This window comes from Syngnathus floridae, chromosome 4 (assembly GCF_059516105.1).
Source record: "Syngnathus floridae isolate MCC-2025c chromosome 4, RoL_Sflo_1.0, whole genome shotgun sequence".
NCBI classification, from domain to species: domain Eukaryota; kingdom Metazoa; phylum Chordata; class Actinopteri; order Syngnathiformes; family Syngnathidae; genus Syngnathus; species Syngnathus floridae.
Genome location: NC_142416.1, coordinates 15,334,302 through 15,353,582, shown reverse-complemented (window position 1 = coordinate 15,353,582; position 19,281 = coordinate 15,334,302). Strand labels below are relative to the sequence as shown.

Below are 19,281 nucleotides of genomic sequence, written 5' to 3'. Positions count from 1 at the left end.
GTATGCTTCACATTATGAAATGATAGATGAATTTTTTTTTGAAAGAATTCAAATTCATTCATTTTATTCTGACTCAGTTTGATCAAATATAAAGTGGCTTTCCCTAATTTATACTCCTGCTACATGGCATAACACAATCTATGTACAGTATTTCTTTAATGGTGTCATAAATAACCTTCATAAATGCTTCAGTTGTAAAGTATCGGAAAAGCTTGAAAAATGATATTAAAACAGTTTGAGTTTGACCTTGTGTATTGAACAGCAGCATCTGTTGTACAATTTATGTACACACCCTACATACATGCTACATCCTTCCCTCCTCCTGATTTACGGTGTACTGTTTGAAGCACCGGAATTTATTTTTATTTTTCTTACTTCCCTTGTCCTTGAGTAGATTTGAAAAGGGTTTTGCTTAGAAGTAAAACAGCCAAGAGAATAATTTCAGAAAATCTGCAGGCACAAGTTTATACCCTGAAATCATTGTTGTTTTTATTTTCTTTTTGATCATTAATGATACATCATTGCAGTGTGTGAAATCAAAGCCCTGTTAACATTCTATGACAGAATCAGACGATGCATGCCAAAGCTTTAAAGAAAATCTACCGAAATGACGAACTGTATCCCCATTTGTCCAATTATTGCCTCTTACGTACTTCTTTATCTCTTTGCAGGTTTCTAGGCCAGCTTTGTGTGAGAACATTTTAGAGCATTGTCTGACACCTCTCCCCTTAGACACAGTGAAAGAACATTTATATATATTTTTTTCCCCCAACCATAGCTCTCGCTGAACACCTGAGTCACTTTCTTATGTCTCCCAGCACTGCATTTCCCTTTTCCCCTCACCCCTCTAAACTCACTTTGTGTGCATCACGCTTTTTCTTCCTCACCTCTTTCACCTAATGACTCCCTGGAGTCCAAACTCACTCCCACAACTGTCTACATGTTTATTTTAAATCTCGTACAGGCTCTCCTTTCCTATCTCCTTAACATTCAAATGGATAAAAACAACACCCTGAGGGGGTTGGGGGGGGGTACATGTGAGAATAACTTCAATGAGGCTTCAAAAGGCAGGTGTGCATACATGCAGGGATAAGGACATAAACGTGCATACTATGCATTATGCTGTAGTGCTGGATGGATGGCCCTATGCTCAAGCCGCTATTTAAACTCTCCAGGGAAGATGGAGGTTAGCAGTCAGGACACATACAAAGACCAGTCCAACATGTTCACACGTCTTCTATAATTAGAACGAAGGTCAATGCAAAAACTTTGTAGCGTCAGCAGTTTTGATGCAAACACATTGTGTATGTAGATAATGATGCATGTTGCAGTTGGAAAATTGTGTTGCCCACCAAAAGAAAAATATGTTTGGTTTGATTTGTGTGTATGATGTTAGAAAGCAGCTTTTAGTAAGCGAGCCTGGTACAGCCTGTTTGTTTTTATTCTATTTTATTTTTCTGGTTTTGTGCTAATAAGCATAACCATCTGTTTTTTATTTTTTGACAGATGCATTCGTGTATACAGAAAGAAATGTTGTCATTCTCACTCCAAGTCAATTGGTTAGCAAAGAATTCTTACAGATGTTAATGTTAAATTGTGTCAATGCGGCCATGTCTCTTTTCCCAAAGCAAGATGAGACGCTCAAACACTGTGTCAGCATTTTAACCTGCAACTCTGTCTGCATGCACCACAAGCGCTAAGTGGGTACGTGATCTATAATTTATGTTCACTTCTTATGAGCATCTGTCAGGAAGTTTAGTGTGGGTGTGTGTATGTGTGTGTGTGTTTAAAATGTGTTTATGATAGGGGCTTTGATGGCAAGTCAATAAATGACAGATCTTGGTGTCAACTAGTTGCTAAGATGTTTGACGAGGGGGCAGAGCTAATTGGCACTGAATGTGAATGTGCAGCTCGGTAAATACTGCAGAATGAGAATTGTGTCAATGTTCTACCTTAATTTGGTCTAACACAACCTGGCGCAGATTTCGACCACTCTTCACACTAGTCTTGCACTAAGAATGAAAATAGAGCCTGATGTGTTACATTGTGTCCTTTGGACATGTTTTCAACGTCCTACATGTGAACTCGGTTGCCAGCAGCGGTTTCAGGGTGCTCATGGCAACATTGTTACTAAGGCTTCGGTAGAAGACAGAGGAAGTGCATCCAAAGTGGAAATTGTTTTTTCCTTTTGTACTCTGAGAACATTAAGTTGACCTGAGAGTCATTTTAAAGCATCGATTTAGTCTTGAGATGTTTGCTTCTCAAACATATTACTTGAGTAACCATGGTACCTATCTTGCGATCATGAAACATTTTATTTTATATTATTTATATTGTTTCTGTTTCCATGTTCCGGTTTGCTATGGATAAATATATTTTCCAGGCACCATCAAAGTAACCTGAAATGGATATTGTTGAAGTTAGTGTTTAGCAATATTCCAAAAATTCCAGAACTACAAGAATTATAGCAGATGATTTCTCACACACATTAATTACACACAGACGTTGAAAAAAATCTTCACCACAGCGCCATCGGATGGATTTAGTGGGGCACTACCTTGTTTGCCCCTTTGCATGTCGCCTACTGTTTGCAACCTATGATGATGATGATAAATGATGATGATGTTCCCTTGAGGTCTGTGCATAGGTTCGCGTGCATATGCATATGTGTGCATGTTGTATGTGAAAAAGACAGCCAGAGTAAGAAATACAGACACATATTCCCTAGATGCAAATATAGCCGACTATAAAAGGCATAACCGCACAACATAACATGTCCGGAAGGCTCCAATAGAACACAACTTGAAGACGAGTAACCTTGCCTGGAAAACAAGCGTGCACGCTTGTGTTCGTTCATATATGCAAAATAGGTGAATTATTCATTTTATCATGTATTTATAATATCAATTAATTATTAAAAGCAGTAATGCAGGGATGCAGTTGCAATTAGAAGCAAAACATTTTCGCTGTTTTTGTAGTTCTCCCTCGCTTGTTATCATGTGTTGTTGTTTTTTTTCATTGCTTTCCGCATTGTTAAACAGCACGCAATTTTTATGATAATATTGTACGTTGTGTGTGTATTGATGTTCAACCAGCTTCCAGAAATATATCCACACATGCTGAACCTGTACACAATAAGTTTTCAATCTCGGGCAGGGAGTTGGATGTTGTACCACTCTGTCCACTATCGCAGAAACGCTCTCTCTTTCTCTCTCACGCACACACACACACACACTCACGAAGGTACAGAGTTATTCATCTGTCTGGAGGAGGTCAAGTTTTGAGTTATGCCAGGATCTCCTGGGCAGGCCACAACAACCTTAAGCGTGGGTGGTCCAAATGATTGTGTGTGCATGTGTGCGCTTGTGTGTGCATGTGTCAAGAGGACAGGGGCAGAAATGTAATGAGTGTGTGGGGCTCTCGCAGGGCAGTTAAGGTGGAAAGGGGAAAGCACAAGGTCTGAGAAGAGATACAGCGGTTCAGCTCAGCCTGTGTGATCGCTTGGAGAAATGTCTAATGAAATGGAGAGCTGCAGCATTTCATATTAGAGAGGCTGAGAGCCTTTCCGAGGTCAATAACAAGTCAGTAAGAATACCTACATAGGACTAGGTTAGTGCAAAGGGTTACTCATGATGTATTTAATGTGCAGATTTAGAAGGACATTGGTGTGCATGTATGGATATCCATCGGTGTGGGGGGGTGTCCTGGCAACAGCAGAGGGGCAGATGCTGCCGGCACTGCAGGCCTACTGCTTTACAGCCTTCTGCGGAAATGTTTCAGTGCCAACCTGAGCTCTCATCCACAACCAATCATCACAGTGTAACTGAGCACACACCGGTCGTGTACACACTGGAACTACAAAATTATTATATTCTGTTTGATCATAGTCTGATTACTGAAAACAGACTTTTGACAGCATGCAGTTCAAAAACTATAAACCGGTTGCAGCATTTTTTTGGGGGGGCTTCTCTCCTGCCTCTGATATCATGGCATGTAATCTCATTGTAATAGTAATGCATTCTAATGTATTTTTATTATTATTATTTTTATTATTATTATCATTATTCGTTCAGTTTGCAGTGTACCACGAAACTCTGAGACGCTTCCAATTCGTTCTGATTTGTGAAACAAACGACCCCATTTGAAATCAAAGGAAGAAAAAAAATAGTTTTGCCGACATCAAAAACTTTTCTTATGTACGTATACAGGCAATGTTTTAACTAACCCATCCCGCCAACTCTTGAAACGCTCTTCAATTCAATAAATAATCACAAGTTCTTATTAAAACTAGTGAAATGTGAGCTCTTGAGGTCTCGCAAGTAAACATTCTAAACTTTAGAATAAAAGTTAACAGTATTACACGACGTCATACACGATGGCTGTTTGAAAGCCCAAGTTTTATGCCACAATGAATGACAGTCTTTTTATTTGTATTTTTTTGTACACTCTAATGAAGTGTACCACTGTCCACTATAAGAAATCAGCATGCAGAATAGTACAGGGGACTCCCTAATGAGGAACAAGCCGAATAAATGGAATGTATATGTTGAGTGACTTTTCATTGAGGTGCAATACACAGTGTTGCTGCAATTAGGAGAGGAAGGTTGAAACACACTCGCGCCCTCACACCAGCCGGGGGGGCTGCCTAAAGCGACATTCGGGCATATTTTATGAGAAGCAATTCAAAGCATTTAAACATCAGAGCTACTGCCGCATGTGAAACTTCCCTCAACAAACTGCCCAAACCTACGATATATTTTACTGACCGCCTTTTTCTACTGTCCTCTTCTTTTTTTTATGAGTCCTATCAGCTGTCATTTTCCGGAGAGGTCGAACTCGATCCGAGCATGTCTGTTGGCCATATCACATCGTCTTGTCCAATATGAGGCTGTCACTTGCCTGCTGCTGCAGCCTCGATCACTTTACAGGACTCCATCAAGAATTGAGGAGGGTGCACTGTCACCAAAGAACACCCACCATGTCAGTATTAAGACGTCTACATTACCCGTCAGTCAATTACATTCATTTTCCCACAGTGATAAAATTGGAAAAATTTCTACTGTAATCACCAATTCACAATCCCACTTTAATGCATTATTGAACATTTTAGGGCTTGTTATAGCAGATAGAATAGTTACATTGGAGCAAAGTGATTATTGAAAAGAACTGCCCTTCTGTAAGGCAGTCAATATTTTATTCGTACTTTGCTATGTGACCAGTCTGGGGACATTTTGTTTTGCTATTTGCCAAACAGTTCAATTAAGAGCTATACAAATAAACTTGATTTAACTTGGCTTGATAAAGTGCAAGCAGAGCTGTATAAGTTGGTCCGTCTGTTTGCATGTTTTTCTTCCAGAGCTGCTTTTCGATTGGTAGCATTTGCATATTGGCCAAAAAAAAATAAAAAATGACACTGACACTCTTATGCAGTCACAATTCAGGTAGGTTAGGTGAGGTCAGGTTACTAGTTTGCTTATTTGTGAGGAGGAGTGCGCAAACCAACCAATGTCTGTGAAATGCTGTGCAGTGACAAAAAGATTCGCCTTAATGAGAAAACTCAGGCATATGAAAAAAGTAATTGTCTCAGAAGGTGTGCAATTTAAGGTTGAAGCAAATTAAGACTGTTGGACCTTGGCGAATGTCTGCACTTCACTGTTCAAGACGTAATGCTTCTTTATCTCGTCTTTTTCCGACAACAAATTACAATTATCAATAGTGTTGCTTAAATGTGGCAAGACACTGATGAACTGATTCATTGATTCATTCATCTGACTGAACATGTAGCGTGAGTTCATCTGCGTCACAAGTGATAAAGTTAGTGGTTGTCTGTAACCTGTGATTGACTGATGACCAGTCAAAAGGCGAGAAACTAAAAATCATTTTCCAGGAGAGAAGCATTTGAAAATATAAGTTTTTTGACAAAAGCCAGTCAGAATGAACGATAACAAAGAGGCATGGACGATAGCAGGAAGGGGAGAGTGGATGGAAAATATGAGGGAAGATGAGAGGCACCTCACAGCGGATGCTGATGACAAACTTGCAAGAAGAGGAGGATGTGCGTGAAACAGAAGGCGAGGTGGAAGACTGAGAGAGGTAGACGGATCACAACTGAGCTAAGAAGAGCCAACAGCTGTGAGAGCGCAATTTGATCCTGTGGGGCCCACACACACCCCACCCCCCCACCCCCGTGTGTGTCTGTGTGTGTGTGCGTGTGTGTGTGCGTGTATGCAAAAATGCGCAGGGGCACAAACACATGCTCACCCGATCGAAAAAGAGCCACATTACACATGAAATATTAATGGGGCAAAGCAATCAGCAAAAATGGAGATGGAGGAGACAGCGAGTAGGGCCGCGGGTGAAGACAGGTGGCAACGTTAAAAAGAGAAGGATGAAACCGATGTGTCTCCTTACGGTCCTGGGGTGACATGTAGACTATCGGCAAATTGATAGGCATTTTCAATAACCACTAGCATCATCAACTTGCACACTTCACAACATCAGGTGAGCTGGCATCATCGAAAATAATAGTACAAACATGTCACAGCAAGAAGTAATAATATAAAAAAATCAAATGGCACAATTTAGCTGTTTAAAACAAAAATCAGTGAAAAGAAATTAGACAGCCAGAATGTTCTTGCTGTGTCTCTTAATTAGCTTAAAATTGTCTTAGTTAGCACAGTGCAAAAATATGACATCAACAAAGAGACCCTGCATGCTCAAAGTTGTGGCAGAATGAATTGTGGCTGCCCATAATGCCATGAGCATCTGACGGTTCCTGGCCGAGAAGAACTTTGCCATATCAACCTTGCTACTTACCCCACATGAGGTCAAGTGATTTTTTTTTTTTCCTCCTGGTTTAAAAGTTCATTGAGGGCATCAGTGAGACCTGTTTGGAAGATATGGATGACATCAAAATGTCTGTGGCATCTGAGCTATGGAGGATCCAGGAAGGATGGGGGTGAACTTTTTCTGACACGTCTCATATTTTTATAGCAGCAAAATTTCAAATGCATTTTCCTCATTATCCTTAAATTTGATGAAAGTGGGAAGCGACTTTGCAACAATGTGAAACATTTGGTCCCAGGATTACAACAGTTGACAATCTCTGCCCTGAAGAACGGTGACAAATACATTTTCAAGTTGATAAAAATCAGGCATACATCAAACATCAATAGAAATAAGAACTCAGTGTATGTGTGTGTGTGTCTGTGTGTGTGTGTATAATAGAGAGTGCATCAGTGTGTTAATTCATGATGATGAAGCACTAACAGTCAGGTGTGTTTGTTCACTTACGCTCCTTACTGCCCCTTAAAAGCTTTGAGTAATAACGCCATCAATCAGCGGCCCCGGCACCAACATGTGTGAGTGTGACAGAAAGGTCAAAAACACGGAGAGGTTGTGGAGAGAACCGGCCGTATCGCTCCACCGCAGGAGTTTAATCAGAGGGAAAAAATATGGCGGCCTGTTCACGCACTGGCGTACACACAAACGGTGAGGACATGAGCATGTGTGGAGAACATGCATTAGTGCGCAGCAGTGGCTCGCCTCTAATGAAGAGAGGAAACATTGTGGAGCAGAGTGTCGAGGCAGGTGTGATGAGAAAAGAAGCAAATAATGAGATCAGAGCTCCCAAGATTACAACACTTTCATTGCACTTCTTAATCTGCTCAACCGACTTTTCTTTATCGTAGAGGATCATCTTCCCACCTTTAATTTCCTGAACTGTATGGCTGAGGCTTTGGGTCATTGTGGTACGGTCAATATATAACTTCCAATGTCAGATGGTGTAGTGTTGTTCTCTTTTGGTGAAATTTTGTGGAATAATAAAAGCTAGCGAAGTGAGTGGCAAGCAGCCTGCACCTAAGAAAGTGCCAATTGATTGGCAAGAGCCATCAAATTTCTTTTTAAAAGAAATTTATTAGGCAAAAATGACTCCACACACAGTTGCAATTTTTATTGATCAATTTTTAACAAACCAGCTGCTGTTTTAAACAATAAATTGCTCCTGTGGTTTTGACGTCATATTGTCTCATACTGTAAAATCTGACTAATATTTAGTTTTCTGATATGCAATTTAGATTTATTTTGGACTACCTAAAAATAAAAAAAAGTATATTCATGTTATCTGACTATTTGATTAATTCAATAGAATTTTCTGTACGATGTACAAATACCAAAATATTTGATAATCGCTCCAGCCCTCTATTGAACCATTAATTTTGATTGTAATATGTCTTTTTTCACGGGCGGGTGGTAAATTCCAGATCTGGGCCTTCAGTGGCTTTTTTAATCCACCTATTAATAAGGCCACCAGATCACAAAATAATGTACAAAAATAATAACAACAAAACGTGATATAATTATGGCTACGTTTACAATGCAAAGTAACAAAATTTACAATAATATAAATTTAGGCCAGAATGTGAAGTCTGGACCAACTCAAGTGTCAATTGGATGCATATGAACCCTTGAAAAGTACCATGCAAAACATGGACTGATCATATTTTTATTGAATTCCTCCCACAAAATCAATAAAATGTAATCCCATTCTATTTTCAGCTGTGGTTTCTTCTGGAGTGAATTTGTAATCGGACTTGGCTGTCTCTTTGCAGAATGATTGAATGTTTTTGTTTCATTTAGTATTCAACACATCACGAAGTGTTGAACGTTGCACATCGATACTGGCAGGGAAATCGTGCTCTAAGCAAATAAAGGGGATGTGTCATGTCAAAATCAACTCTGGCCCTGCCTTTAATTTGCCAACAAGCTGTAACTTTCTGACAACCTTTGTTGGCGTGCACGATCCTTCCAGAGGAATGAATTTGGGCTTGTCTGTGCCAGCTTGCTTGTTATTCCAAGATGGAGGAGAAAGGAGGAAGAAAGAGCTGCTCCATGATCTTCATTCAAAATGACTCAGCTGCTTTTTGCAGCTGTCAGCATTTTCAAAGCGTTGTGTCAAGAGCTGGCTAGGAAAGATGGTCAACACAGGAATGGGGAGCTGTGACTGCCACATGGAGTGTGACAAACACACGCAACCTCCCTCTCATTATCTGATGAATTATTTTGGTTGTTTTTGGTGACACGCCAGTCATCATTATCATTATCGTTATCATCATTATTTAGTTGAGTGATATATATAGGCTATATATTTTTTTCTGGTTTTTTTTGTGTCTATTTTATTCGTTCCTTGCCTTAGGCAAAAATGTAATTAATTTTGCAATAGACAGTTCCCCACTTTCTGTGTGCAGATGGCTTTACACATTTCTCCACTCTTTGTATCACTGTTGATATGACTACACAATACATTTTAGTTTTTCATTATCACATCACCTGTTGGCAGGTTTTTTTTTAATCTTGCAGTAGAACCTCCTAGTTCAGCACCATCTTTACTGTTATCGAGTAAACTTCTGTCAAGTGTAATGTATGAAGTGCTGCCTTCACAAGAGAAAATGCTTTTGTTTTCTTTGCAGGTGTTTTCTTATTTTATTTTGCACTCTATGCTTTGCTTCTACAAATATAAGCCGCTTTCCTCCTTGAACCACCAAGCTCTGCCCTAGTCGTCATGGTAATGAAAGCAGTACTTAGCATTGGTTCTGTAGTGGAGTGTGAGGGATGAGTACTCGCTCATTTTCATTAAATAGCAGCAATTGCTGTATCCTTCAATTACACAAAAATGTATATAAAGCTACACATAGAAAGTTGAGGACAACTTAAACAAACCCGATTAGTATTCCTTTAGCTGTTCACTGAGCTAAAGTCAGACGAGGTTTGCTTGACTCGCAAATCATCTTACATGATAATGGTTTGAACACCAACTGCAGATCGATGACACCTAAGAGCTCACAGGGCGAAATCAAATCTCCAACACCTCATACCAATTAGAACTGAGCACAAGTATAAGGTCAGAATGTAGGGAAATATTATTTCACAGCTCTTGAATTGGATCCCACTGTACCTAATGAAGCTTCTTGTGAAATCCAGTAATTGTAAACCAATACTTCTGACTCAGAAAATTCACTTTGGCACAGATTCCCTTTAAAAAAAAAAAAAATCTACAAGATCATTTGAAGAATAAATGAGAATGGTGCAAATTATTTTCTCAGTAATCAGCCAGACTGAAGTGGGCAATTGTTAAGGTAATGACATAAAATGCTTCGGTTGAGTTTGTGTCATCAATAAAGTAATGTCTTCCACTCTAGGGATTTGCTTTCAAGCAGGAAACATTTAACCACCTCTTTGGATCAGAGCGGCTAAGGCAGTTAATGACTTTGCTACCTGTTTGTTAAAGCCTTACCCCAAAACACGTCTATTTGCCGCCGGTGCGATGTAAACCCTCAGCCGACAAAGTGCCATTTGTCATTACAGAGATGCAATGAAGCAGACATTTCACAGGCTTCTTTATCGTTTGTGTACATGCTTTTCAAAGCGGGATTAGTGTTTGACCACTTACATCACATCAGTAGGATACCTTAAGAGCCTAAAGGTGCGAGTAAAACGGAGGATAAGAACGTGAGCAGATGTGCCAGAGTAAGCTAGAGGCAGTACATCTCCCACCTGACATGAGGATTGCATTTGGGGATAAGCAAAGGATTTGGGATCGTTCCACTCTGTATTATGTTTCAACAATGGTACTTGGCTTTGTTTGTGGACCACTCTGGACATTTTGGGAAATAATATATTGTATAGAAATGCAATCTCTGACTTGTACTGTACTGTTTGTACCCATGTGGCATGCAAATATTTCCTTCTGGGAAATGTCACTGCACACCAGCCACTGTATTCCCTTCCAGATGACAATGTTTTTCCTCTTTTTTCTAATACATATGTTATATTTAATACAGAGCTAATTGAATTATGAAATTATATTGTATGCATAAAATAATCATTGGAAACATGTCTAAAACCTTTAGCACATTGTAAGAAGTCACAGATAAAATTAAGCCCTTTGCATCTGACTGAAAGGTCAAAACAAATTTGAACCAATTTGAAACCATTTTCCCAGTGAGTTGTAGTAAATAATAATAATTTGTTCCAGGTACAAAAGACCTTGGTTTACTCATCGGCCAAGTAACATTGAAACATTTCTAGCTGTTATTCAAGTGCAACATTAAATCAGATTAAAATACACTGACAAACACCCAGCAAAGATGCATGCCTTTTTAACATTTTAATGTAATAATAACAAAGCACCTAAATTTGACGAGGAAATGAAGGTGTATATGTTGTCATTTTGGAGCTTTACTGCCCTTCTAGTTAAAACTGTCAAGTCTGAAAAATACAATCATAAATATGTCCTGGTGTACTATATTGCTATAGTGATGCTGGAAAAATACAAAATGCCCAAGCTAAAAGGACAGCAAATTAGGCCACAGTTACAGGACGAATGCCTTAAAATTTCTGTTTTGAGGTCAGACGAATTGGTCGCAAGCGTGCAGGACATCAAGCAAATCCAATCTGTGATACTTCATTTGAATATCAACTGCTGTTGCTAAATGCTATTAAGCATGCCACACTCTTCATTTTCTCTACACTTATCCTTGCTGGCCATGTGCTAGAGCCCAAATCCTCTTTTGTGGCTGCACAAACACTATATTAGGTCTTTAACATTGATGGGAAGTCAACCACCCCCCCCCCCCCCCCCACACACACACACACACACACACACACAAATGCACTTTACGTTCAACGTACAAATTGGAACAGCGTTTCATTTGCTGATGAAAGAGGATCCAAGCTCAGCTATAGCTTAATAGTTTGGGCATAACAACCACTAGTTTAATTTCTCTGGGTCCAATTTGTCTCCACTGAAATAAAAGTGACCTGAGCTGACCCTATGAACTTGAAAATGTGCTCTGGGTATTATTCACCTTTGTGTTATTAAAACAAACACATGCAAAGGAGGGCAGCATAAAAAAATTAAAAGCTGTGTGGGTCAAGCAACAGGGGGCGTAAGTGAGCCTTTCAAATTTCACCCCAGTACACATTGTGAGAATGTCCGTGTATGTGTGTGTGTGACCTCCCTGCAGTTTGTCAGGTTGCGTTTACCCTCTCCGCCAGTTCACTTGTACTTGTCACACAAAACTCCATCCAAGTAAACAACATTGTTTCATTCACTCATGCCAGATGCTCCGATGGCTTTCTGCAGGGGATTTCACCTGAAAGAGCCTGGCTCACCTAATGGGGGAAATTAGAAATGCAGAGGGGGTTTAACAGAGCGGCAGCCTGGAAGCTCTGGCTCATGCAGGGTTCAATATAACAACAGCAGCAGTGGTACTGCATTGCGTTCCTCACTGAGCAGCTTGCTCCAACAAAAGACGACTCACTGCCCCATCTGAGAAGATACGATATAGATCTGTGTTTATCCTGCACATCCACAACTTGGTACCCAACACCGGATGACTAGTTCCCCCCATTTGGGACTCATGTTACATTTTTGTTTTCTTTCAGTACACCAATGTGAAGCAATGAGACATTTGAGGAAGTCCAAATAGTCCATTTTCAGCTGTGCTGTCAAATCTGTTGTGTATGGACTTAAATTCACATTAGACAGCGTTCTGCATAAGAAGGTTTTTGAACGGCCCAGCCAAAGCGCAGACCTAAAGCCGAGTGAAAATCAATAGTGCAAACTGAAGGTAACCGTGCACACCAGATGAGGAATGTGACGGTCTAACACATTTGAAGTGCTTTTGCGAGGAAGAGTGGCCAATTATTGCCATGTTAATGGACTCCTACTCGAGACTCAATTCTGTCATTAAAGTAAAAAGCATTTCAACAAAATATTAGTTTAGGGTTTGAGCAGCTTGTTCCAAATGTAAATGTGTCCATGAATGAAGAGAATGTGGGAAGTTTGGTGTTGTAACCAGACTCTGAGTGAGACTGCATGAAGAGAAACGCAATTTAGTCGATGAGGGTGACTGCACGTTAGTCACAACTTAATTGGCTGTTGCTGTACACGTCGCTTGTTTAGAAAATAGTGTTTTCGTTTTTCTGTGTACGCAATGCCTGTGAATACAGTAAAAAAAATAAGCCATTTTTTAAGATGGTCATTAAGAATGTTAAAATGTTTCTTAAAAAAAAATACTTGTGGAGTTAGGTAAGGTTCCAAGTATTTCCCCATTACACATTTTTTTTAATTTTGGTTTTAATTTGACCTGCTCAGGTTGTAGGGTACTTTTTGGGATTTTATGGTCGATCTCTCTCTCTCTCTATAAAAACCTGGTGTGTTCCACTGTATGACTTACGGCAGCATTGTGTTGCAATGCATTGTCTAGGCGGGCTACCATTTGCCACTGCAGGCTTAAGCCCAGTATAAATTACTGCAGCATGCCACTGTTATGATTTCCCACTAGGATGTGTGCCAACGTACGCCTCTTTGACACAAAGAATGAATGAAGCCTTTCCCCACTGTTGTGTGCCCCCCACCCCCCTGCACACACACACCAACCACCAAAATAGCTGCACCAGCACAAATGTGACACGGGTCTGCAATAGGCTGACAAAGCTGCATCACTCTTCTTTTATTTCATGTATATGAGAATAAAGATGTGAAGCCAGCATGCATGGACGGGGCGAGTGGGATGTCAGCAGTCGGGACAGCAAGCCATTTAATCTCACTGTATGACAGCATGCGGTGCAGGGATAGAGGGATGGAGATGGATGAATGGTGGTGGGGGTTGAAGGTCTTTCCTCTGCACCCCACAAACACACACAACGACCCAACAAACACTGCCTCTGATGCCTGTTCCAGCCCAGTGGTTGAGTTAGAGCAGAGAATGTTGCAGGGGGGGAGAGAGAGCGAGCGAGAGAGAGAGAGAGAGAGAGAGAGAGAGAGAGAGAGAGAGAGAGAGCGAGAGAGAGAGAGAGAGAGAGAGAGAGAGAGAGAGAGAGAGAGAGAGAGAGAGAGAGAGAGAGAGAGAGAGAGAGAGAGAGAGAGAGAGAGAGAGAGACTGCAGCATCTCCACAGCAGCAGTCCTGAGCAGTGCAGGTGAGAGGGGGGGAGCCAAACGAGGAGGAGGAGCAGGAATAGGAGGTGCAAGTTTAGAGAGAGAGAGAGAGAGAGAGAGAGAGAGAGAGAGAGAGAGAGAGAGAGAGAGAGAGAGAGAGAATGCGGGACTCTTGGAAAAAGACGCATCTTCACTCGGTCCATTACCGACATCCCGAGCAGGGTGCTGGCGAGGATTAACGCGTAATTGATGCCCGTGCTGGGATCTCCCGCTTCTGCTCATCAAGTAAAGGCGCTAGACTAACTGCCTCGCTTGGTTACTTTTTAACCGTGAGCATTTAATAAAGTGGCTGCGGGAAGCACTGGTGTCCCCTTCCAAGTTGCGCGTCGGATTCCGATGGCTTGGCACGTTGCTCCGCCACTGCGGGGAAAGAAAGCAGAGGCACCCGCCGGCTCTTGAGGTAAGACTATAAATGAATCTACAAATAAATATATACTTTTTGTCCCCCTTGAGTAATGTTAAATTCGAGTTGTTACTGGGCTTTCTCTTGTACTGTCTGTGAGTATGAAGCGCAGCTCTCCTCCTCTTTTGTGTAGACTGAAGGTGCTGCATTGCAGTTTCGGTAAAGTGAGACGCGAGAAAAAGCTGCTGTCCCATATGTGACTGGAATAATGAAAAGTGACGACTATAACATAGCTGGAACGTTTGAATGTTGCGTCACTTAATTAAATGTTTCTTTTTTTTTTTACCTTATCTCTGCAGCACGTTGGATTTATATATCAATATATCACGCGGTTTGAAGAGCCCAGCAAGAACAGGACTGAGTTGCAATAGGAGTTGAACAGACAGGAGAATAAAGGAAGTAATAAGACATCAGCCATCAGTTGCAAAGAGTGTCGGTCAGAAGGGAGAAAGAATAAATCAAACACCCACGCTGTGGGCTACAACACTTCACTAAAGACAGATAAAGAAAGAAGAGGCAGGCCAGGTGGTGATTCAAGAGAGAACACACTGAGGAGAGAGGCAAGCAGAGCAGGACGGAGCCATGCATCGACTTGGTGCAGTGCACTCCTCGGTGCAGGCTTTCAGCCTCGTGGTCTTACTGCTGCTGCAGCTGCTGACTCAGCTGCCAGGTGCACGCTCAGCCCTCCGATACCGGGTAGCGGAGGAGGGCCCCCCTGATGTTAAGATAGGCAACGTGGCCGCAGACCTGGGCCTCACAGCAGGTACGGGCAGCGGGGACGTCACATTTGCCTTGGAAAGTGGCTCCGAGTTCTTCAAGATCGACAACGTGACCGGTGAGCTGACTACAGGGCCGAGACGTATCGACAGGGAGAAGATGCCCCAATGCCAGATGATTTTTGATGAGAATGAGTGCTTCTTGGACTTTGAGGTGTCTGTGATTGGCCCCCTACAAAGCTGGGTGGACTTGTTTGAAGGCCGTGTCGTCATAACAGACATCAATGACAACACTCCTTCCTTCCCATCACCGGTGCTCCAGCTCTCAGTGGAGGAAAATCGCCCAATCGGCACGCTTTACTTGCTACCCACTGCTACAGATAGGGATTTTGGGCGAAACGGTATCGACCGCTACGAGCTGATCCAAGAAGGTGCAACTGGGTCAAGTTCGGCAAGACGGGCGACGGGTGGAAATCCCATCGGTAGAGTAGATGGACTTGGGGATAGGAGGGGTAGGAGTGGAGATAACGTGGGAGGAGCCAGGAGCACTGTGTTTGAACTCCAAGTGGCAGATATACCAGATGGTGAAAAACAACCTCAACTCATTGTCAAAGGCACGTTGGACCGCGAGCTGAAGGACTCCTATGAACTGATCCTACGGGTTCGAGATGGAGGGAACCCTCCACGATCATCTCAAGCTCTGCTGCGGGTTTCCATCACAGATGTAAACGACAACAGCCCAGTGTTTGAAAGGCCCACATATGAGGCGGAAATGGCAGAAAATGCTCCTCCGGGAACCCCAGTACTCCAGGTGAGGGCTTCAGACCGTGACATTGGTGTGAACGGACAGGTGGAGTACGTCTTTGGAGCAGCCACAGAATCGGTCAGGCGGCTGCTGCGACTGGATGAGGCAACTGGATGGCTGAGTGTTCTTCACAGGATCGACAGGGAAGAGGTGGCCCAGCTAAGGTTCACGGTCACGGCACGGGACAGGGGTCAGCCGCCACGCTCCGATCGAACCACGGTCATTTTGGCAGTCCGCGATGAAAACGACAACGTCCCGGTTGTCGAGATTCGAAAGATCGGACGAATCCCAGTACGAGATGGAGCAGCATTGGTACCTGAGAACGTTCTGGTAGACACTCCAGTCGCTCTGGTTCAAGTTTCGGACAGAGACCAAGGAGAAAATGGAGCCGTGACCTGTACCGTTGTCGGAGATGTCCCATTCACTTTGAAGCCTGCAGGTGAAACAGCTCTCCCACCCTTACCTGCAGATGAAGCCTTTGACAGGTGAGTGTGAAAATATGAAATGTTCATGAACAAGAAGTTTAATTAGCTCCTGATGATTAAGTAAAATTCTTCTTATAGGACAATACAAATACTCAGTAATGGGAGGAGTAATTAAGCATTCTGAGGAATGGGGTGAAAAATGATACACCACGTTCTCTGAGAAAGAACAAAATCTAGTGCAAGTGATAATTTCCTCAATATTGCTCCAAAATGTATCAGAGCAAATTCTACTTTTCACAGAGAATCCAAAGAAGAGTGCCCGAAGTGTGTTTTCATTCTATTTTTTTTTTCATTTCAACTAAGTTCAGAGGCCACTCATTCCCTAAAACCAGAGTGGGTAAAATGTCACGCTATTTGCAATATTGCATCATAATTATTCAATAAAGTCAAGGGTTTTCTCACTCATTTAGTAGTATTATTGCAACAGGGCATACTCCAAATGTCAGTGCTTTCAAGCCAGTCGTAAAATTATTTTCTGAAAACATTGACGAGAGAGCGAGAAAAACACTAAGCAGAGTAAGCAAAGAAAAATACAGCGACTACAAGAGCGTTATTATTGTATTTGACAAGAAACTCAAGAGATAATGAGTCAGGAAAACGCTCAATAATTATGCCCCTTTGCTATTATTATTACTTGAGGCCGACTTATTGATCACGGCACAGAACAATGAATATAAACAGTCATCATAGTGTGTTATGGAATGTGGATTATTTTAACGATTTGCATTCTTGAAAAGCACCTGGATACAACATCAATGTACATTTGATGTTTTGTTCACAGGAACAAGAAAAAATTCTTCCTGCATACTTCAGCCTTGCTGGACTACGAGGTCACCAAAGAGTACAGCGTCACTATTGTGGCAGTAGATTCCGGAAGCCCGAGTCTTTCCAGCAACAGTTCCCTGATGGTGCGAGTTGTTGATTACAATGACCATCCCCCAATCTTCGCCCAAAGTGTAGTGGAAGTCCATTTTGCAGAAAACAACTCTCCCAACGAGAGGGTCGTCACTGTGGTGGCCGGAGATGCAGATAGTGGCAAGAACGCAGAGATCGCGTATTCACTGGATCCCGTTTCAAACGGGCCGTTTCATATAGATCCGGATAATGGAGATATCCGGGCTACTGGCGTTCTGGACCGAGAGCAGCGCGAGAGGTATGAACTCAAAGTTATTGCGAAGGACAAGGGCACCCCTCCTTTACAAGGTTCAGCCACTGTTGTTATTCAGGTGACTGACCGCAATGACAATGCGCCAAAGTTTGTCCAGGAAGTTTTTACATTCTATGTCAAAGAAAACCTGCTTGCCAACAGTCCAGTCGGCATGGTCACCGTGACAGATGCCGATGAAGGTGAGAATGCTGAACTCACTCTTTTTGTTGAAATGGATGGACTGGAGGAGAAGAATGGAGAGAAAAGTATGGGAGACGATGGAGAGAAGGAGCAAGGGGAGGTGTTCTCCATTGAGAACAACACGGGCACCATCTTCTCCACGTTGTCGTTTGACCGTGAAAAGCTTTCCACCTACACCTTCCGTGTACGTGCCGTTGACGGAGGAGAGCCTCGTAAAACCGCCACAGCCACCGTGTCACTCTTTGTGACTGATGAGAACGACAACGCCCCCTCCATCACATCTCCAGCCAACGATTCCTACACGCTGCTGCCACCTGCAAGTAGTGCCCGCACAATCGTCAGGACTGTGACAGCCATAGACTCAGACACCGGCCCAAATGCGGATCTTCACTATGCATTAGTTGGAGGGAATCCCTTCAGATTGTTTGAGATCGGCCACTCCAACGGTGTGATCACACTGGCAGAGCCACTGGAGCGGCGCCACAAAGGTCTGCATCGCCTGGTGGTCAGGGTCAACGACAGTGGAGCCCCTTCGCTCTGTGCCACCGCCCTGGTCCACGTCTTCATCAACGAGAGCTTGGTCAACGCCTCTCTAGTGGACGCACAGGTAATATTTTCATGCAATAGTGCTCCTACACCTCCATAGAAAGCTTGTTCAAGTACGCAGAACGTCAATGAAAAGAATCTTAATTGGAAGAGGCAATGAGCTGTCCTGTTTTGGTTCGTGCAAATCGTTCTACCGAGATGGTAATGATAGCCAGACATGATTCTGTTCTCTGATCCATTCCAATAATGGCGACACTGATATCGCATTACAAAAGAGGAGGGTACTAATTAAAACTGATTGTAGCTGTTTAAACTAAAGTGCTAAGGCGATTATTTTCTTGATAGGATTAAATAAATGGGTTCTCCGCTCTAGGTTTGGAATTTTCGGACCATTTTTTGGGACTTTAATTGCGTCTATATTTGTCCCAGATAAAGAATCAGGTTTGTTTTTGAAGACTATCGACAATGCTGGTTTCTTTGTAGTTTGAATCCTACGTGTTTTTGTCCAATATGACTTCTAATAATGACTGAGTTGTTAAAATAACAGTTTTTACCAAAGTGGTTCTTCCTTTACGGTACATTGAACGCAGAGCCGAGGGGAATAGGTATGTGCGAGTGTTGTTTGAGTGAGAAAGGGATAGTGAGGACGACGGAGCAAAAGCATGAACGGTGATATTGTGTTGGAGGGAGACAGAGAGGGACTGACTGTCCCAGTTTTGGCCTCCCAGAGTCTGTTGAAGTATGTTCATTTGAATGGAAGCTGCACTTAAGCCGGGTCGCTTCGCTATAGTAGGCCTGAATATTGATGAGGTTTTGCCGTTTCTGTTGCTGCACATGCTGTGCATTAGTATTCAGACATAAAACAAAGTACCTGAGAACACGGTTCAACTCTAAATAAGTCATTTTCCAAGGAGGAGGAATAGAATATGAAGAAATAAAACATCTGCACTCATCAATAAGTGTGGTCTTGTGGAA

At 42.2% G+C, this 19,281-nt stretch overlaps 1 protein-coding gene across 2 annotated transcripts in view; it reads left to right on the top strand.

Annotated features, from left to right (window-relative positions):
* Nucleotides 1-14,076: 14,076 nt before the first annotated feature.
* pcdh7a (protocadherin 7a) overlaps nucleotides 14,077-19,281 on the top strand; it is a 40,300-nt gene continuing 35,095 nt past the window's right edge. The window contains exons 1-3 of one of the 2 annotated variants that reach the window (XM_088373830.1): nucleotides 14,077-14,403; nucleotides 14,706-16,412; nucleotides 17,194-18,367. In XM_088373830.1, the coding sequence (XP_088229956.1) occupies nucleotides 14,989-16,412; nucleotides 17,194-18,367 (2,598 nt within the window). In that variant the 5' untranslated portion in view covers nucleotides 14,077-14,403; nucleotides 14,706-14,988. The remainder of the gene's footprint in view (nucleotides 14,404-14,705; nucleotides 16,413-17,193; nucleotides 18,368-19,281) is intronic. The other variant, XM_088373829.1, reaches the window with a different exon arrangement.